This window comes from Eucyclogobius newberryi, unplaced genomic scaffold (genome assembly GCF_026437365.1).
Source record: "Eucyclogobius newberryi isolate DKJ021-1_F unplaced genomic scaffold, fEucNew1.0.hap1 SCAF_7, whole genome shotgun sequence".
Classification (NCBI taxonomy): Eukaryota; Metazoa; Chordata; class Actinopteri; order Gobiiformes; family Gobiidae; genus Eucyclogobius; species Eucyclogobius newberryi.
Genome location: NW_027316389.1, coordinates 11,195,699 through 11,218,202, shown reverse-complemented (window position 1 = coordinate 11,218,202; position 22,504 = coordinate 11,195,699). Strand labels below are relative to the sequence as shown.

Sequence of the window (22,504 nt, the reverse complement as noted above, 5' to 3'; positions counted from 1 at the left end):
CGCACACGATTGTTGAGCGGGAAGGCGAAGCAAGGCAAGTTTATTTGTAGAGCACTATTTGTACACAAGGCAATGCAAAGTGCTTCACACAACAGGAGAAAAAACGCAGGACAATCACAAAGACATGACAGAAATCACAAAACCTTCATGTCTATTCATTCAATTTAACAATTTTGCTGACAGGAATCAGACATTTTGACTGTGAATAGTGATCTGGGAAGCAAGCTGCGACGCAATGCAACTTTTAAGAAATCTATTATTATTATTACTCCACTTCAGTCAAGTTTCGAGACTGTTATTTGATTTGATTCCGATTGGTAAACGTCGGTTTCTATACAATACTCTTGGCTGTTTTTGCTCTTGACCAACTCTCTGATTCTCCCCACACATGCGGCTGAAATGAATCATCTCCTTTTAAGTAAACTGTGCTGCCAATAGTATCGGATTGATCTCGAATAGCCTCCTCCATTGTGCTCGCCTCTGCCATTGTCATGTCCTCAGTAGCAGTATTGACCAGCGCTGTGTTTCCAAAGCCACACTGACACTTGACTCTGGTCTCGATGTGTTCATTTAAAGCCGAGTTGACGCACAACAGTCCCCCCACCCAACATCTCCCTCTTAGATATCGGTTCATCACACCTCGACACGCACACGCACCTCCAGAAACACGTACTGTAATCGATAAGCACCGCCCGCCTCCGACCCCTGACATCCTCCCTCCTAAGCCACATTACGGTGTCTCATGTTTATTACAATATGTCACGGTGTGGGTGCTAGATCAACGCGATCCTTCACTGCAAGTAGCTTTAAAGCTTCTCCAAACATGCGCCACCACGCAATGACGGTCACACATCCTGCCATTTTGACACATAAGGAGCGCATTTATGGAAGCCTCCTACACGTGTGCCTGATAACACCTGGTCCAAAAGTCACATTACTCCCACACACAGGCATCATCGCCCCTGGTGCATGCGAATCCCCCTTCCGGCTCTTTGTAGGTCGCCTGTACAATGCTATTAAGGCCTTGAGCATCACGTTAGCTTCAATACTATTCCGATGTCAAGTCGTGTAGATATAAAAAAGAAAAGAAAAATTGCCTTGTTAGGGTTGAAGATAAAATACTGAAATGCAAAAATAAATGTTTTTTTTAAATCCAGGAGACTGTCAGGTTTGTTTTATTTGTTATTTTAGGAGGCTATCGAGGCTATTCACAGTAACAGTAATTTACCTCCGCGTTTTTGAACACTAAATGCTGACCAGATAGATAAACATTGTTATTATAGAGATGAAAATACCAGTAATTCACAATTTATGTATTATTTAATGTATGTATTCTTTATACTCTCATTTGTGATCGTTATTAGTCTGCTAAATATGTTAAAATGTGTTTAGACTCCTTGTGGCTTGGGTCACTGGATTTATATGTAATGTATTATTATTTACTTCACTCTATTGTACCACCATGAGCAGCAATAACTGACCTTTTCCTCGAAATATCCTCCAAAGTATGAGTCAGTCTTGTACATAGCTCATACAGTATTGTAGCATTATGTATTATGACCCATCCATAAGTTTATATTCATTGGCAGGTCAGAAAACAAGACATGCCACAGACACAAAACGCTCAGTTCGGACCAGACACAGTGACATAAAGACATTAAAGATCAGTGAAATTCAATGTGGAGTTGAGTATTAGTGAGTTGTATTATGTTAACACAATGTACACAAAACACAGGTTAAAAATAAGCATGTCTATAGACAACACAATCACTGTCTCACAACAAGATAGACAGGAACATTTGTAAAAGATGTTAGTTAAAACATATAAATTAGTCAGCATGCCTGATTATCCAGAAGCCACGGCTTAAAAGAAAAAACATTAGTAAACGTACAGTGATTCATAATGCCCTGGAATGGAAATGTCCTATTATATTCCATTCTTACTATTCTAACGCTTGCTCCTTTCCCCTGCTCTAGTGGTTATAACACTGAATGAAAAAGGGCATATGATTTCAAAGGGAACGTCGAGATGGAAATTGGGTGGGGAGAAAAATGACACCTGCAGAGAACGAACACGACTCTGAGTGCGGGTTGGTTTATGGCGGCTGATTTAAAGCAATGGCCAAGTGGGAGTACGAGGAGATCTCCACAAGACAAATGGCATCGCCGGCTGCAACGTGGAAGTAAATGGGCACTAATATTAAGGTGGCAGTAATGACCGGAGGTACTGTATATGCGCAAATTGCTGATAAATTGTGCTCACATTTTCTAAATCAGTGTGTAGAAGTAGGCACATATTCAAAGCTGTCTGTGTATTTCAGATAACTTGACTTTCCAAGCATGTTTTCAATCCCTGCCACTCCGAGCCGTCCTGACAGCCTGTCTGTTTATTCTGCCTTGAAGGTCCACTGCTCTTCCCATCTTCCCCCAGTCCAACGCTGGTGGATTAAGTGCACACACATATTGGCACAACAACCCGTATTTTTTCTCTCTGACCAAATGATTGTAATAGTAATCCTCAGCTTTTGTCGCTGCATTAAACGGATGTGTTGTTATTCTGTCTCAGATGACACTGGTAATGCTGTTCTTAGACTCAGGATATCACAACATATGATTAATCAAGGGGGTTTTGGCGAATGAAAACCACTCAAACACATGTGAGTGATGTCATAGCCCAGTTTGAACACATTTGCGATTGTATTTTATCACAGTTGTTAAGTATGTATGTATGTATGTGTGGATGTTTTTTTTTTGTGAACCTCAGATTTGAGATTTCTACACTTGAAATATCAAATACGTGCTTATTTTTGTTATAAAGACATAAACCTTTACCATTTAGATCTGATGTCAAAATATTTTAAGGAGTCTATAAGTGGGTCGGACATGCAAAGTAATAAAGTTATAAACATTATGGAGATATAAACATGCTTCACTACAACTATTATCAAAATGTTATCAACTATTATCAACATTTTACAGTTTTATTCAGTGCTGAACTTAAAATTCTAATAGTGTCTCACACACACACACACACACACACACACGCACCAATGACCTGCTCCAAGCCATACTTTAAAAAGTGCAAGATTGGAAGAAGGCAAAATAGTGATAATGATTCAAATGTCTCCTTCATCCCTCTCAGCTCCTAAAACAGTGGCTTTGGGGAACGTGTCATTTACTCCACAGTTAAAACACCGTCCTCTTTCACTAATGCGATAGAATATTGGCCTTTAGGTATTGAATTGAAAGTGCTTACCATCTAATTGGGTCAATAGGGGCCTTGAAACTTTGGGAGAAGGGAAGCATAAAAATAAGAAGACTGTGATGTGTGCCACCAGCTAAAAGGGAGCATTGGTCTTTGTGAAGAATCCTCTCTCTGAATGGTGCAGTGTGAGCACCATTGCGGCCTTGGTAAAAATGGAAAAGATAAATGTGCTGTAAGACGCTCTGAGGTCATTTGCATCCTGTTCAAGTGTTCTGAGACAGGTTAGCTTTGGGTAATTAGTGCAATACTGATGTGAGGTGTGTAAGTGGTGATTTATCATGAATAGGATTTGTATAGATTTTTTTGAGTGAACCAGTTGTGCTGTCCGCCTTGTCTTTGATACATACACATGGTACAAATATAGAGATATTTGTAGACAATATTTGATAACAGACAATTGTGGTCAACAATTGAGAAGTTCATTTGCAAAAACAAGAAAATGTTTTTTTGTTACTTTTGTTGACACACAAGTGTCTAAAAGAAGGATCTGTCCATTCAGACCAAAGCTAAAATGTGCAGATTTGACTGACTTACTGGCTGCTGCAGATATTTCTGGTCAATTAATGGTATATAGTAGAGATAAACAAATTAAGTTTGATGTGATGTCCTAATATGAATTGTATCATGTCATGAGGGTTAGCATAATTCTGGACTTGTGTATTTGTGATTTTCATCCTAAGCGACTGCCCCATTACAGGGTCACAGCACATATATATATCAGCGTGGAGCATGCAAATGATCACAGGCAATTAAAGAGCGGCATGGTGTTGGATTGCCAGAATCATGTCTAACAGCCCCACTGGGTGTACATACGCATGTATGCTGTAAATTACACTCAATGACACCCTAAGGACAGTGCCGTGAACAGGCCTTCACCACATGGAATGGAATTGAATAGTTCAATGCCAAGCACTACATTCTATTTTGTGATTACATCTTTTCTCTTATGATTTTACGGCTAAATTAGCATTTGTTTTACCAAAAATATATCCACACACATGTATGTGAATGTGAATAAGCCTAGATTATTGAAGTTACAAAAGCAGATGGTGATGAGTAAGTTGTTACTCTGCTTTCATCATGGAAAAGTGGGTAAATTAGAATAACAAAAATTCTAAACTTGAAAGAAGATTTTTCAGAATTGAAAACGGGAACGGTTTATGTTGAAAGGTCCATTACTATGCTAAACTGACTTTTTAATATTTGAAAATTACTGTTTACACGCAAACCAAAATGTGATTATGATCTGCTTTCAGGAACTTTAAGATCATTTAAATGACACATAAACCACACAATCTGACGTGAGCAATTAGAGGGTCCATGAAAGAAAGAAATAAGACATTTTTAATGTTTAAATATAATTTAAATCATCTTATAATGACTTTGAGTGTGCATGTAACCGCAACTGCTGTAATTTGTCATGCCATGTGAAAATGTTTTTAAAGGTCTCTTTCAGCAGACTCATTTTAATCATTCCAGTGTTCAAATTGCATCCACCACACATCTAATCAACTTGTAGTAACAGTTTTTTTAATAGTAACTACTTTAAATTCTTTCACACTTTCATACATGCATTAAACACCAAAGCAAAGGTGTAGTTTTAAACACATAAGACTGAACATGGGTGTGAGCGTTTCCTTGGTGCTGCTGCTGACTGGTGGTGACAGGCCTGGAGCGCTGTGACATATGAGCGCACACACAAATATTCCCATTGCAAAGCCTGCTGTGTGCGCAAGATTACAGGAGCTCTGTGCACCCTAATGTGTCAGCCAGAGACACTTTAATGTCCCATTATGGATACGGGGTTCCTGACAGCCAATAAAACATCCACATGTAATTTGTCCTGTTGATGTTGCAGCAGATAAACATAAAATGGAAAATGTGTTTCTCCAGCTATAGTATAGTCACACTAACACAGGCAGGTGAAGTGTATTGCCCAAGGACCAAGCAAAAATAAGCAATAGCGCAAAGTCACAAAGATCAAATCATAAAAATTTCTACCAAGTGAGCATTTACCGCCTTGTCTCCCACTGACAAACAATTATTTTAGTTTGAAGAGGAATGATTTGACATGGTTCTAGTTGATAAATGTCAGTACGTCATGTCTTGTGTCCACACTCTGAGAAGAAGACCCCCGCTCTTTGTCAGATTGTGGATGACTCATGTGTAAAGAAGAAAGCTGTGCACAGATATCTGCTGATAAACTGTAAACCAGTGACTCACTCAACAAACAGCAGGATCAGGCACACAATGGTCTCTGTCATAGGAACTGAATAGTCCTATTTTAGGAGATTAGGAGGATTAGGAAATGGGCAATGGGAGTTATTGTTGGGATCTTTTTTTCCCAAATATTCAAATAGTTCTTGATCATGGAACTGTCTATTGAAAACACATAGGTTCAAAACACAGTACTACGCAAACAATATCTAGAAAAAAGTATTTCTTGAGAGTACAGTGCCTTTTACCACTCAAAGTAAAATCATACTTAAAGGCACTGTACGTTATTTTTAAACAGAACTAGCTGATTTTTAACTGTTTGCAGCGGTCCAAACTTGTTCCCACTTCCCTAACGCTGCAATTCTTGGTACACAGAAGATAAAGCACTTGATAATTATATGCAGACTGCACACAGCGGCCTCATTTGACCCGAAGAGCTGCTTTACCATACACCTGCACTTTGGCAAAAACAAATTTTACTTTATTACACATTGTCTGGGATATTCCACAGTATATCATTAAGTGTATACATATTGTGTAAATTCAACTATGGATGTTTTATTGCTGATAAAACTGTTTCAAACATGTATTCTTAATTTGAATGGAGTCGCCGCTCTGCTGATCCGACCTGTAACTTGGCCTGGAGGCATCGCCTGCTTGTTGTCAGGGAGATCGAGAAGTTTGTATAATTTTCACAAATACCGCATGAAGTTTCTTGTACCATCCTCCTGATAGTGAAGTCTACTCAAGTCCAAGTGTGTACCTTAGTTGAAGTTGAAGATCACAGTGCATCACAGTCTTTTATCAATGCTCTCCCACCACAACAATTGGTTAAACAACTGCCTGATCCTCTGACAGCATTCCCAAATGTTAGCTTGTGTGAACAGATAAGGGCTTTTGCCTTGAGGTAACCTGTTTTAGACGCTATCTCAGTTTTATTTCAATTATGGCCATGATCACAGGGGCTCTCTTGGTGTGATAACAAAGCATCTGACAGCTTATCCCTGCAGACCGGGCTCCATCTGATGTCATCTGAGGTTAAACGTCACTACTGATGAGGCGCTCCTCAAAGCCACATTGCGCTGGCTTTGTAGGGATAGGCTAAAGGGAAGATTAAAGAGGGCTTTGTGACGTGTTGGCTGCTTTCTGTGTTTACAGAACAGATGCATTGCAAGGTTGTGTTTAGCGTTCATTTTTCACTGTACGGTTTGGCACTGTCTATTACCGGAAGTTGGGCACAAAAAGTGTTATAAATGCTCTCATCAAACACAATACGTTTCATTTACACATACAGTATACTGCACATAGTTACATCTTGCCTATTTATGACACACACTTTTGAAACTTTTACGTTTAGTCAGAGAATGTTTTTTGGTTGTAAAACAATACTACAAGGGATCCCAGATTGAATTAAAAAATGTAGAGGAATCAAATAATCTTGTAATTATCCATACAATTAGGGAAGTTTTGTACCTTACATCCAACCCATCTTTAAGTCATTGATTTTCAATGAGTTTGCCATAGAACATATTACTGTGCCTTGAAGGATTGCCAGGTGTGATTTGGGAAAAAAATAGACTTTGATTACATTATATGATCATTTTTAGTAGTGATTTTCCATTTTGAAGGGTCTTGAGAAAACCTCTGAACCTGAAAAAGCACCAAAAGAACTCCCAAGATATTTACCATACATGGTGGTATGGGATGGCATCTTTTCATCAATAAAAGATTGCCACAACTCAAAAAAGGGAAAAACGCTGCCTTGTCAGGAGCTTTGAGGCACCAGTGGACCCACATTGAGCTAGGTTTGGTCATAGTAATTTAGATGGCACTATTAGTCTTGTGAATACAACGTAAACCTCCTTTAGTATTTTGGACACAATTTAGTTAATTCAATGAGACATTAATGAGTATCAATTAAAAATGACAGAGTTTGCGCATAACAAAACTGCATCTGCTGTTCTTTTGCACATATCCCTTAGAAACACCAGTCTCAACTAATACAGACAGAATCAACCCCAGCTAATGCTCCAATCCCGATGCAGCTGTAGCATACATGATAGGATAAAGACCACCCCCCTCTGTACCTTTTAAGGCGGGACACGGTGCTGGCTGGATACTTACACCCCTCGCTGTGTTTGCTGGTAATGAGTGGCAGCTAATGAACAGCAACTCGGCCTCCACGGGCCCAGAGTTCTACCGTTTGCTGGTGGCTACATGTCTGGGAGATGAGAGGAAGGAAGCCATAGAGGGACGAGAGGGGGGCGACCATGGGGGGTTGTCACTCCTCATACAGCCTGGCGATGAGGTTGGGAGCCCCTTGTTTAAGCACTGCCGGATCAAAGAGGAGTAGCACAGGTGGTAGGTGTGTGCATACCAGAGCATATGCTGAGTGGGATTTAAAATATTTATTTACATTTCCAATAACAAAGCAGTAATAACCACATCTTGTTATTCTTTAGTTTATGAAAATGAAAAAGTTTATGAAGAATACACACTTAAAGCTGAATGCATTTCAAAAATATACTGATAATAGTTTGTTTTATTCTCCAAGAAACATTTGTAATGCGTTGTACAGGACACATATTGTGCAACGTTATGTACTTTTAACATTGTTCCCTCAACATACCTGGAGTTAGCCCTCTCCCTATAAGCCTCACAAAACCCTCCCTGATGTATGCTCTCACAGCTCCTGAGATCTTCTGCGCTGTTTTAAGTCCATAAATCATGGCCACATTCATATTTGAGCATTTCTACTTTCAAACGCCGTCATTACAACTTACATTAGCATTTCGGGGCAAGCTAGCTTTTGTCTACTTCCACACGATAATTCCCTCTGTTGCCAGTATATGGAGCTCTAACAACATTCCTGATGAGATATCTCCCAGATATGAAGAAATGTATGCTTTCAGTAGATATAGGTACATGCAAAGAGCCTCTAGAGTGTGTTTACTGGCCAGTACAAATAATGCCTAATATGTCCAAATATAACTTTAATCATAATAGAGGCAGATAATGTACCCCTTTTTCATAGTTTTTGAAAATTATTGAATACTTTTCTTATTTATCCAACCTCTTGTCCAACCTCCAACATATACAGAATCCCTCCCATCTCTCCCTAAACCTCACATTTGATCGTTCACTCAAGTCTTTGTAAGCTAATACCAACAGGAGATGAAGAGAAGCTGTTTGAGGACATTCTGGGTCAAGCTATGCTCTGTGTGTTGTTAATGTCTTCTATCTCTGCTCTGTTTCGCAGCCACCGGGACCTGAAACCAGAAAACTTGTTGCTAGATGAAAAGAACAACATCAGGATAGCAGACTTTGGCATGGCGTCCCTTCAGGTTGGAGACAGTCTCTTGGAAACCAGCTGCGGGTGAGTGATCGCGCAATCTACTGTGACCTGTTTGCCTGTAAGGAACAAAAGAAGCACACTATATATTTAAAGCTGAACTATGATGGTTTTTGAGTGAAGGCCTGGAGCCCGCCGGCAGGTGTCGGGACCTCAAAGCTTCTCTTATCCCATGGCGTTTAGTGTTTGAAACTGGGGAGCGCTTGGTGTCTCTCCAAAGTGTGATATCTGGTTGGGAGCAGGGCCAGGCCACGGACACACATTACTGTTCTTTCTCCCTTGGATCCGATGCCCGCTTTTATGATCCGCTGCAAGTCACGACCGCACCATCAATTTTACAATGTGTGAACTAAATTCAGTCCCTGCAACAGCTGCTTTCAAACTGCAATGTGTATACTGCAAATGTCATTGTAGTTATTCATTATAGACGCTGTACCTTATTTTCTCCGTCTTAAAAATATGCCATTAAAAGAAACACTCTATAATTAGATCCAAAATGCACACAATGGACCCATGTTGACCCGAGTCGATGCTTTTACTGTACTGCGACAAAACTGATTTTATTACGTGAATCCAATAAGGTACAGCCCCTTAAAAGACAACACTATTTTTAAACTTCTGATTTGACATTAAATGATCAAATTTGCATGCACAAAATGACTCGTTATGGTTCTTCTAAGCAGAAAATCAATTTAAAGAATAAGACAAGTTTAAAATACAATAACATTATTTCCTAATTCAAATTCGCTCTGAAAATGAAACAAAAAAAACGTCATGTAAAGACTTGTACCAACAGTGACACGTCTCGCTCAGTCGTACACAGTGTGCTTGCAGATTCTCAGCCTCTATTGACATCTGTGCTGGTCTGGCCTGATTCCCTCCAGATTACTCCTCTGAATCAGTGCTTTTTAAATTAGAGACATGCTCTTCCCCGTCTGCGTGTGGCTCCGGCTTGGTTTATTCCGGCTCGGTTTATTTCGTCTGACCCCGGAGCCCCTTTGTCCCGTTCCGACGAACTTGTCTGTCCATCTCTCTTCACACAATACAATGCAACGCGCCGGCATCGTTGGATAATCTCAGTGTCGTCAGTGTCGCTAATTGGACGTTACGGTAATTGGTCGGTGTTGTAGTCGACCAAAATGTGTATTAGTCAATTATTGTCTATAGATTATACAATTGAAATGGGACCACAGTAGAAGGGAGAGGGTATGGAGTGAGTTAGCTGATGGTTTGAGAGAGATTCATGAGTTTTATCAGTTTTATGAGGGTTTTTTAACATATAAATACATCATATTTACACTCCTAAATGTTGCAGACTGTCACTGCTGTCAACAGTGATTTGTTTATTTATTTATTATATATTTTTGCTGTATTTTGAAGACTGGGTCCATACATAATACATGACTTACTTCATTTTTAACATTTTACTGATGGAGTAGTATTTTCCTGCCTTTATCCTCCACTTGCACTGTGCAATGTGTGCTATGTACTCCAGCTGCAGTACATTGCTCCCCAGTGTGCATTTGCGGAAGGCACTTGTTGCAGGTGTAAGCTGAGCCAATATATACACTCTCGCTCTCTGTTTGAGTAGCTATTTTCATCTGTTCTGCGCCGACGTCGTGGCTCTAATAAAAACATACAAGCGGGAGATGTTTGCATTCCTTAATACCAACACTAACAGCTTATGCATATGCTGTTTCTGTAGTTATCGATTATTCATGCTCCTCTGGTCGCCGCGTCTCTAAGTGCAGATATGACAGTTTTTAATTAAACACATTTATTTACCTCCACCCTGCCACGCACTGACACAAATGTATTCTGTTCGCCGCGATGCTGGTGCAGAGTGGAGATGAGGCTCGCTCCAGGTACGGGGGAGTACTGGGAACCCTAATCGTGTATATTTATCCATATAGACATTGCTATTGACGAGAGCCAAATATGAGCACCCATAGCCAGCGCTTCATCAGTCTGAGTCACTCTGGCCCAGCTGTACGCTCGCCCCTCGCTGTTGTTTGATTAGTTCAGTTGTAATGACTGATGAGAGGAAATTAGCCTGCATGTGGTGACAAGCCGCGCCAGTTTGTGTGAAAAGGACTCGCAGTAGGTTTTGATCACTAATGTAAATTTAAACCTCCAATAGTGAGCAACAGTGAGTGTTTGAGTAAACTCTAGTTTTTGCACCGGTTTTTATACTAGTTTGATCCTCCAGGTGAGAATGATCCTCAAACAAATGTGACTGCACTTTCAAGAGTAATATTTCTTTCCAGTGTCAATCTCCAAATGTTAGACTTCCCAATGGCACGCGTTACTGCAGTCCTAAATCATACTTAATACACCACATGTGTCAGATGTGTTCATTTTCCCATTACATTAACCAACTGTGATCAATTATATGACTTAAATGCCAAGGCTTCAGATGCAATTTAATTGGATGGACTTTGACTGAATAAACTGCTTGACTCAGCTTTAAAATTGGCTTAAGTCTTTGGGGGATTTCTGTTTCCACTTTACATATTCTTAATTTTTAAGTAAAATTTGATTTGTTCGGCTTGATTTGTTTAGCTCGGAATATTTCACATATTGAATTCGTCCCAACGACTCAAAATTATTCTTGGATACACAAATCGGAGTATAGAAAGTTTATTGATGAAAAAATGAAAAAATGACAAAACTGAATCTTTACACTGTGACTTAACACATTTTCACAGCCTTTTATCCCTCTTTACTCTGAATACACCTCATCAAATTCATCTATAGGCGCTGTTTCCTGCCATAGACGTATTCGGTAAAGATGATGTATTAGTACGAGTGAACTCTACTCTCCCCGTGATCAGGAGCGCAAGGTTAGGAGACTAAATGAGCTTTTGCAAACAGCAGGGCGGAAAGACTGATGTTGTGTCGACCCACGCGCAACTGTTCCTCAAAAGAGAGCATTTTTCACAACGGCCATTGGCAAGTGCCTCTTATTGCTTCCTTTTATCTCTATTATCCAACGCCTGTAATGTGGGATTGTTGTGGGAGTTGCTGCCACATTTTTAGCACGTTGCTGAAGGGATTATTGACACCACATCAGTAATAGTTTTAATACAGTAAACCTACAATAACTTTTGAGTAGTTAAATTGTATATACTATTGTTGGGGCCTCCTTCTATTTTATGTACTGTACAATAATGCTTCTCAAACATTTCAATGGAACAGAAAAAGACGAAAGAATCTATGAAGAAATATAGTTATAATTTTGTTTTGAAGGTGCACTGTAACTATACTATATGTGATGCCACCTGGCCAAGTCACAAGTCAGATCTGTGAAAAGGAGACACGTTTTTTGTAGTATTGAGAAGTAAAACACCCGCAGTGGAACATAACCTCCATGGAGACAAGCCGTATCCTCCAGAAGAAACGTTTCTTAGTCCATAAATGTCCGGTGAAAGAAATATAAACTCTAAAGGTATAAAAATAAACACTCAGTTATACTAGAACAAAATGACAATTACAGTCCATTATAGTAAAGTGGGCACTACCGAGGGCAAACTACTTTGGGAACACAACGCACACCAAAAATGTGCTTTGGCATAATGTTAAATATTATTAAACATTATGCCAAAGCACATTATTTAACATTATGCCAAAGCACATTTTTGGTGTATTATCAAGTCCAATTTTGAATACTTTTTTGATTTGGTAACATGCCAAAGCTATTTTATTTGGATTTAACAAGCACAATGTCATCGTGGACTTTTACTGCAACGTTGTACACTTCTTTAATTCCACACATATATTTGGTGTCACTGGTAGTTTATTTTTCGAGCGCACTGCAGATATGGCTGACTAACTCAATTTGTAATCCTGATAAATTAGGACTCGGATCTCTGCTTTCCCTGTCCACCCGCTAACTTTAGAATCTGCAAATAATTTGTTGATAATGATGCGGGATCCAACTGTGGAGATGAGAAGCCGCAGCGAGCAGCAGTCTCTGGCATCGCCTCCTCTCCGTCCTCACTCATCTGCATAATGCACTGCGACACGTGCAATCAGGAGGGTCTTATTTGCATGGGCTCACGCTTGAACTTGCCCTGTTGGCGCTGTTTGTTATGGGCTAGTATTTTGACAGCCCACGGAGAAGAGCGGGGACGTCAGGGGGTGCTATTCATGAACACATGAGACGGGCTGCGCTAATGGCCTGCATGTTTACACACCTTAGATAAAGCCTCATTAGTGACACGTATCCCACCATTATGTGAGGTTTAGAGGCAAGGACAGGTGCAGGACCCCGGCCCAGTCATACAAATCTGCCTGGAGTCTGCTGTCACCTGACGTAAGCATCCAAAGACGAAGCTGCATTTGTCCACAAAGTCATTGCACATGTGTTACTCGAACAGGACAGAGAAGGGCCTTGGTGGGCTAAGGGAATGCTTTTTATGCATTCTGATATACATTATACTTGTATCCATTCAGGTGCAAGAAATGATTCAGGAACTATATATATGACCCTCAGTAATTCAATTTGATTAATCATAAGCTTATTACTATTCATTTTATTCTGGAGGTTGCCACGGGCACCACCGTTAACTGCGCCCCTCCTTCTGCTTGTATGATGAGTTGCCAGTCTGAACAGCAAATTCTTCTATCCTGAGAAACGGTGCAGTGTTTTTTTTATTACCTTCCTATTTTTTGGGCAAGAATTCAGAAAACCCACGCAACTGGCAACTGGGTTCAAAACAACGAAAATGAGGATCAGTAGCAGTCAGAACAGAGTTGTAGCAGAACAAGATTAATTCTAAATGTAAAGTTCCGATGCCTGACTTTGGGCTCTAGTAAATGGATAATGATTTATTATTTATAGGCATGTTGCCCATCGAAGGCTGTCACTGTCAACTATTAACAGGAATAGCTTTTTTTATGGTAGAAAGAGATAATACATAAATCCAGACCGTTTTACACCTTAAGCAATGCTAAAAGCACTTTTGGTAAAATATCCAAGCTCACTCTAAAAGGAAATTGTTATTTACAGTTAAATTTGCAACTCGCAGTGCAAACCTTTGTAAGAGCAAACCTAGAGTACATCTCAACGCGCGCTGGCAAAAACAGATTTTTTTCCAACAGTGCTGCTCTGAGTGAAAAAAGATCTATTTTACCAGAAGATGTGTGGTATATGAGTTAATTTCATAAATATAGCAAGAATAGGTCAATGATTACCTCGCCATGCCCTCTGTATTTCACCCATCCTTCAACATGCTCCCTCAAGCAACCTGACAGGGAGTGACCGCTATATAGACAAAAACACCTCAAAATAACCCGGTTTTGAAGTATTTACAGTTTGAACCCATAGCATTTCCGTAGCATGAAGTGTCTCTCCCGATGGATTTGTCAGCCTTCATACCAGTACCGCTGCCCTTCTCCCTGACACCCGCTGGTCTATGAAGCTCACCAGTCACCGCTCCCCACAGTAAATCTCGGGATGATATTGATGTCAATCTGGTTGTCAGTGGAGTCACCGGGCCGGGCTGTCAGTCTCCCATGTGCTGCAGATATACTGTGAAAGACCGGGTGCCCTTGAGTGAGCAGAGGAGGAGGACACACACACAACTCCCGGTCATCTTGATCTATGCTCCCGGACACATTTACGGTCCACCTAAATTGTTCTTTTATGCAGCGGAGTATGCCTTGTCTTGACTTATTAACTCAAACAATATAAAATTCTCTCAATAATTTATGACGTTCTCCTTTTATTTCACAGATCTCCGCACTACGCCTGTCCAGAAGTCATCAGGGTGAGTTCCATAATTCACTTTGTAAAATTATTATTACCTTTTTTTCCCACCGCTTGGGCTTTATGTACGAGAATGTGTGCTTTGTGTTGTCTGCAGGGAGAGAAGTACGACGGGAGGAAAGCGGACGTGTGGAGCTGCGGGGTCATTCTGTTCGCCCTCTTGGTGGTAAGCGTCCGTTGGTCGGGAGAAAATGCAATTGGATTCGTCACAGATTAGAAAATGTTGTGGGTTTTCATCGGGTCATATTTGGAGGATGATTGTTTTTACTGTGAAATGGTGAGCATTTGAAACAGCACAGCCTCCTGAAGATTATAACACCTCTTCGAAAAGACAAAACCGAGGCTGCAGTGTTCAGGATAGAGAAAACATTTATAAGTGATTGGTTTCCTCTGGTAATGTTGAGTCGTTTAAATCTTTGTGAGGGCCCTGCACAGGTTTTCTCCTGGGGCAAGTTCCACCCCCATGTGTGTATAATGTATTAAAACATTTCACAAATAAATAATCGGGAAAATCTTGTTTTTGTGCTGCCGTTGGGCCTTGTATTGCTTTGTGCGGGCCCTGTGCTTCTAAATATTCTTCTTATAGTTAGAAATGCCCCTGTCGGTACCCAAATGGTAATAAAACATCATAATTTACGCAGCATCAATCGTAACAGTCTATATTGTAGCACAGAATAGGACTTTAGAACCGCGCCGGCTAAAACTTCTTACCTTTTCTTTAAATTCCCACAGTCCTGTCTAAAACCCATACGGTGCGCCCCGGAGCTGCTCACTCTAGCACAATAAAAGATCAGACAACACATCCTCTTTTATTCATTCTCGTGTATCGGGCGCTGTATTCATAATGGAGTCAACATTACCTGTGTGGTTTAGCCCCGCAGCTTTGTTTCTGCAACAGCTGGGCCATATTTCCACTCACGGCTGCCATGAATAATTCAAAGAGAAAGCAAAAGGACCCAAAATATACAACACTCCAAGTTTCTGACCAGAGGCTCTGCACACTTACGCCGTCGATTTGTTCACGTGCAGGTTGTCGTTTTTACTACAAAAGGGGTTTTTGAATTGCACATTGAAATATCAGAAATAGATCAGTCGAGTCGGTTTGTTTATTTCACTAAAAATGTTTAAAGGAGACATATTAAGCCATATTTAAGCATTTTATGATTGTTTCTCCTTCTCAATTAACCATGCAAAGTTCATGTGATTGATGCATGTTTGAGTTATCTTTATTTTCCTCGCTATAGTGAACTGCAGCCCTCCATAGTCGATAGCGTGCGCACTTTGTTGTGATAAGGTTTATGGTGACGTACAGTAAAGGGCAGCGGAAAACAGTGCAGCCGTTTTCAACCCGGGAATAAGAAAACATGTATTTTTTAAGATCAAAATTGCAATTTAATATAGCTATTTTATGTGCAAAATACAACAAGATTATAACTATATGGCAGACAAAAGAACAATAGTGTCTACAGGAAAGTGTGCCTAATAATGACAGTTTAACTTAAATATTCTTGGGTCTAAAAGAGATTGTTTTGTAACGGCAGGTTGTTGGGAAAAAAAATGTCCACAGTTTGCACATGATCAGATGGAGAGTTGGGCTGGATCACACGCCCCTCTCGTTCTCATGTTTTCAGTCTGGTCCAGTGTTTTCAATGACCACACTTGTCATTGTTACTGTGCTAACCACTTCCGCCATCAAACCGTCCCATCTTAGTCAGCTCTGTGACTTTTAGACCTCCTAGCATAAATTCTCATTCCAAACTTTTCTTTTTTCCCTGCACTTCTTCCTATTTGGTCCTGCTGTCTGGCTCCGAGATAACCATTTGTCTGATTGTGGGAGACGCGCGCACTCCCCAGCAGTTAGGCTCCGCTCAGATCATCTGTTACACAAGGCTGTTTCGCCTCTGTACCTCTCCCACATTTCCCTTCCTCTCTTTCTCTTGCTCCTCTTGTCTTCTTTTTTTTGTTGCTTTTTCCCTCTGTGCTTTCCCGTTGTACGTCTTGCCTCGTGGTGGAGCTTGTCATTCATCAAACAGCCACATCTGTGAGGTGTCAGGCCGCAGTGATGGATGGCTGTGATGAGAGAATGCTAAATGAAGGTGGTAAATTAGAAAATGGGGTCATTATTAGGAAAAAAGACTTGTTTTCGGCTCGGCGCTGTTTATTATTTATTTACAGAGACTGAGGGCAAAGCAAGCGCTCTAATTAGGGAGTTTAGTAAGTTGAGAAATTACTTTAGCAAGATTAGAACTCCGAATGTGGGCTCTTTTCTCTCGACAAGCCTTGTTAGTCGTGCTAACTGTTTTCACCCTGTTCTAGGTTGAATTGATTTGCCTTTTGTTTTTAACTTTACAGGGAGCGTTGCCGTTTGATGATGACAACTTGAGAAATCTGCTGGAGAAGGTGAAGTTAGGGGTGTTTCACATGCCACACTTCATCCCTCCAGACTGCCAGAACCTGCTCAGGGGAATGATCGAAGTAGACGCCACAAAACGACTAACGGTAGGTTCTTTTTCTTTACAGAGCGCGCCGTTTACAGCTGCAACACGATTACACATGATTATATGATATGTATTTAATATATAGCGTGTCAAGCTGCAGGCCTTTAGTCATTTTGTCCATTCATCGGTTGATGGTGTCTTAGTCGACCAGCATTTGTATTAGTCGATTATAAGGATTTGAATGGGACAAACCTCCTTTTAGCATCTTTCTGTATAAACAGTTGTTTTTGCATAAACTGTTGCACAGTTACAGTCTTTTGAGGGCGGTTTGGGTCTGATACACAGTCAGATCATAGATACTGAAACGTTTTGAGAGCTTTTGCCAGTTTTGCACCACTGTCCCATTTAGTGGACTAATCGATCGGCATGGCATGTCTGCAGTCGACCAAGAATTTATTTCAATCTGATTAACCACATACAATAGTTAAATGTTGATCTAGGTTCTCTAGATTTAGAAAGCTATAAGATTTGCTTTTTATACATCTTTCTGTTCTGATTAATTCCATTGTACCTAAACTGGAAATAAAACACTTTGTAAAGTAATCCACTCCAGCTAATCTGTATGACTAGCTTTCATATTCCTCAGTCAGACTTTAAGCGCCTTTGTTTTCAATGCTGATTGCAGTCATTCATAACTCATGTAAACGTGTCAGTAATAGCTTTATAAATCTCCAACATCGTGCTCCTTTTGACACAATGTGCATCTACAGTAAAGTGGTGAAATGTACACGCTGCTCTTTACACCTCATTATGCACATTTCATTCTCTGCAAGAATACCGTCATCAAATATGCAATCTACGGTATGTTTCATATTGCTGAGCTACTTTGTGTAATGTTTGCTGACGATGTTGAAGGAAGACACGTTAAAATGGCATTTGAAGCGTCATTTAAATGTATCACAGAGAAATCCTTTGTGGAAAACCTTACAGAAAGATTGAGCAGAACTTCACTAAGACAGGAGAAAGATCTTGAGCATGAAGTGTTGCGATATATTCCTAACAACGAGAACAATGACTAAAATATTGTCATTCCTTTTCATCGACTTCCCTGATGGCAAAGAGTCCAGCCAAAAAGAAAAAAACACAATTGCTTTGATCAGCCACATTCAGCCTATTGCAAAACAACTAATAAAACAAACCCACAAACACACTCGCTGGCCTAGAGCAGTGGCAGAATAACAAACATAGATTATAGTATGAAGTTGTGTTTACTGAATTTAAGAGTGTTTTTGTGATCTCAGAAGAGGACCTCTGTCTGTTTATCTGTTTGTGAATTCATTGCTGCGCTCGCCTTCCCCCTGCACCCATTCACATCACCTTCCCTACAAGTGGCACTATAGGAGATGAAGACAATGGGAGTCGAGGGCAGAAGAGGTGAATTGGTCAATACAATCTTAAACAGGGTATAGTTTGAGGTTAACAAATATTCAAATGCATACACCGTCCAGCTGGGATTCAGAATGATTTTTGGGTCATTGCAAGTATCCTCCTGATGTTAGAATAAAATTGTGATGTATTATGTAAAGAAACATCTAATATATTCATATACTCTTCTCACAATAACACATATACTATCTTTGTGTCATTTTACAATAGCAGTTTCAATAGGTTGTGCACAGTAGCTCTAAGCAAATGTTGTGACCTTGAACATTTGCAGTTGCACAATTTCCTTGCATAAATATCTTCCTGTTTTCCAAAAACATATAAAGTAAAGGATTGAGATGCAAGATAAGACCAATTGTCTGCTTGGTATTCCATGTATATTTTTCGGGTATATTTTCTAAGTTGTGATGAGTAGAGGTCACCCTGAGATTGCACAGATATGTCTGAATGCCTCCAGCGCTGTCCTCGACAAAGGGTTACACAGTGACCGCGCGGCTGAGAGAAGAATATGCTACCTGTCTGCCCCCATTTTCCTCCCAACGTGGCTCTGGGGATGGATTGTAACCTCGCAGAATGTCAAACAGGCCTGTTAGCCTGCATGTAAGAGGAGTTAAGTCGTGACTACCGTGTCACCAATGGGACAGGGACACCCAAAGGTGGGACCGACAACACCTGTAAAACTGTTATTGAGCTGCTCTCGGGTGAGAGTGTGGTTTTAATATTGTTTTGTAGTCTGTAATTGGAAAAACTCCCACTAGCCACCTTGAATATTTATGAATAAACAAAATGTGTTTCAGGGCATGCTGCTGTTCACAAGTGTGTACTGTCAATGCCTCAACCCTGAATGATTTCATGGTCAACTTTCTTGTTTAAAATCATCAAGCTAATGAATGCACAATACATGTTATATTTGAAATTATGAAAAATATCAATGCAATAAAGGAAAGAGAAGGTTATTTTCTCATTTGAAAATAATGTATTTTCTCTTTCCAGGGTGAATAACATCTTTTAAAAAAAAGGCACTCTCTTATAATTCAAAATGTTTTTATTATTTATGGGATGTCTCCATGGACCTCACTGAGCCCCAACAAGTTTCAGCCTCCATCAGGGGGACAAACAGGATTCAAAAGAACCAGGTGATGCTATATACAAGGTGATTCCACCTGGTTATGTGAGAAGTGACTATACTGTAACTACAATGACTGCCTGGAGGTCCATGAAGCATTCCTCTTTCCCCCCTTCGTTCTGAATTATTTCTTATTTGGGCTGATGCTCGACAAGAAGTTATAAACGACATTAGCAAACAATAGTGAGTTGTCCTTATATTTGTCCTAATTTTTCCACATTTTTTGTTCTTTTGTTTCAGATTGATAATAACATAACATTGTATTTATATATTTTTTGAATAAAAGACAAAGACTAAATGATCTCAGCGTGGACCAGAGGGGAGGATATTTCTGAAGGCTTAAGGGGTTTAGCTCAATAAAGGGCAGTCTCTTCATATGTGCATGTGGGGGCCCTGCCTGCGGGGAACCGGCCACTTTAATTTAGACATCATACACCAACCTATTCAAATGAAAAACCAGCAAAGCTCCGTGAGGTATAATGAACGTGATCACTAGTCTATTATATTAAAATGTAGTTCATCACCACAAAGTACAGACAACGCTCAGGGGTGCAGAAGCAGCGATGATGTAAGCTGTTTCTTGGAAGCAAAAGTGTGTCCTGAAGAACACACACCCCATTTGGAATTTCTACATTGAAGTGTTTTCGATGGAGTTTAAAAATACAAATATACAATCCACCTTATCTGAGCTCAGGTAAATGAGCTCATAGCTTTTTTTAAATCAGTCTTATTAGAAGAAAAAAAACACATGTAGATAAAGTAGTTTATGAAAATTCTATAGTTTTGGGCCATATTCGAATCCAGGCAAATGGCGAAGGGCCGGACCCCGATCACTAGTGTAACAAATTCTAATAAGCATAAGCATTTTTCTGTCAAATATAGGCTATTGACTCTATTATTTCATTAGTTGTATGTCTTCTTTATACTAAGGACACAAGTGCAGACACAAGACAAACTTTATTTATTCACAAGGGAAATGACTTGTATCCATGGGTATCAGTTTCTTGTTTATAAAGGAATAATTTTAGAACTTTGCCCATTCAAAATATGAAATATTCAGTTTTGAATTGTTAATAGTTATGGAAACTGTACCAATGTATCATCCTTCTGAAACCCCTGGATATACTCAATGAGGTGGGTTAAATTCTCTCACAAGCACAAGACTAGAGTCAATTTAAAGTATTACAAGCCACATAATAAATGGACAATTTTTGCTGTCTTATCATTTTGTATTCCTCCGACAACACATGTCCTTGCAGACTGAATAATAACAAGCTGCAGGGATTTTAATGAAGTACGTCTAAATGACATCGCTGCGTTTGGTGTACAGATTGTGCGCATAATGAGCTATCACAAGTGCACCTGGATGCTTCCCTCTCCGCAGTTGACGAGATGGACCTTTTATGGAGAGAGTGTCTGTCTGTGAGTGAAAGCATCTGGAATTGCTACTGTCACATTTAAAGCCTGATTGATGTTTTAGTGCATTTCCAACTGCATTACTCTGGTGCTGGCCGTGTGATATCGGTCTCTTGCCTCCCGGCTTTCAATAAAAAACAGGGAGAGAGTAGGTCACCCACTGGCCTGTATCTGACAGCCAGGGTGTCTCTGTCAATACCCTGACCTCTGTGGAAGTCACCTCTGGTCGTCCAAAGCAGCCGGGCTGACTGTCCCTGGGATGGAGCTAATATGAAGAGAGCAGAGGCTTATCCTTTGGGACTGTGAACGCTTAGGACAATAATAAGAAACACATAGAGGAGAGATGGGTGCAGCCTTCTTGGATTGAAGAACAGCGGAGCAGAAGTGGTCACAACAGTAATATTACCCAGAATTTGAGGTTTCTGTTCAGCTGGAGAAATATATCCATTAGTATTTTTTTAGTTACCTATTTTTTATGTTACAATGATGTATGTTACTTTTATGTTACTTCCTGGTTGGATGTAAGGACAAGGTGTGATGGAAGCAATTCCACTTCAACTGTTATCTAGCAACCATACTGTAAACAAGGGTCACATTCCATATAAATTACTCAATAGTTAGATGTGGCAGATAATGTTTCTTGATAACACCTTAGTTTTGTAAAATTGTTATTTAAACTCTGTCAGTTGTGTCTAAATTGTCTCACATGCATTTTGGATGGAATTTATCTTTTTGATGAGGAAGACTGAGGGATTATGTTTTAGAACTCCGCTCTACTTCCTGCAATTTTAAATGTTTATATCACATTTTTTCTTTACAAACTGTCACTTGACTGATATAAAACTATGACACATCTTTAGCACAGGGACTGCACCGCCAAAGCCTGTTATTTGCACTTGCTTTTGCTTTTGAAACATTTTAATTTGTGCTGTGCAGATTTAACAAGAGACAGTTAAGTCAAGGCAAGACAGAAAAAATGGTTGTACATTTGACATTTCTTTCTGCAAAAAGCGGTTCATAATGCACTTTTTTACCCAAACTAGAATATTTTGTTATATAGTTGTGGTTCGGCTCAATGCTTGGACATGGTTCATTCATCTTCATGTTACGGGTCGTGCTTCTTTGACACACATTTTTGAAATCAATAAAATTAAACTATTTACACATCAACATGTTTTATTTCTATTTGCTCTGTTACCTGGTGAACTAGAGTGTGTCGGGACAGTAGCAGCATTAGACCCATAACAAAGACACTTAGTGGAGACGTATGCCTCCAGATAAGTGACAATAATTAGAACTGGCTTGTGCATCTCCTGTGGCTCGGCAGCAACAGCAAGAGCAAATTAAAAAGTCCTAACCGTTTCATTGATCCGTTGTTCCGCTGTGGGCAGTTAAACTGTGCTCTTATTTTTGCAGACATCTTTCTCTATCGCCCTTACGTCCTCAGCCTGTGTCTCATTGTGCTCTACCTTTGTTG

General features: G+C 39.9%; 1 protein-coding gene across 9 annotated transcripts in view; it reads left to right on the top strand.

Moving 5' to 3' along the window:
* The window catches only part of brsk2a (BR serine/threonine kinase 2a), a 183,208-nt gene that overhangs the window by 129,855 nt on the left and 30,849 nt on the right, over positions 1-22,504 (top strand). For all 9 annotated transcript variants that reach the window (XM_072435467.1, XM_072435464.1, XM_072435463.1 and 6 more), the window contains exons 5-8: positions 8,742-8,858; positions 14,572-14,605; positions 14,702-14,770; positions 16,957-17,103. In XM_072435467.1, the coding sequence (XP_072291568.1) occupies positions 8,742-8,858; positions 14,572-14,605; positions 14,702-14,770; positions 16,957-17,103 (367 nt within the window). The remainder of the gene's footprint in view (positions 1-8,741; positions 8,859-14,571; positions 14,606-14,701; positions 14,771-16,956; positions 17,104-22,504) is intronic.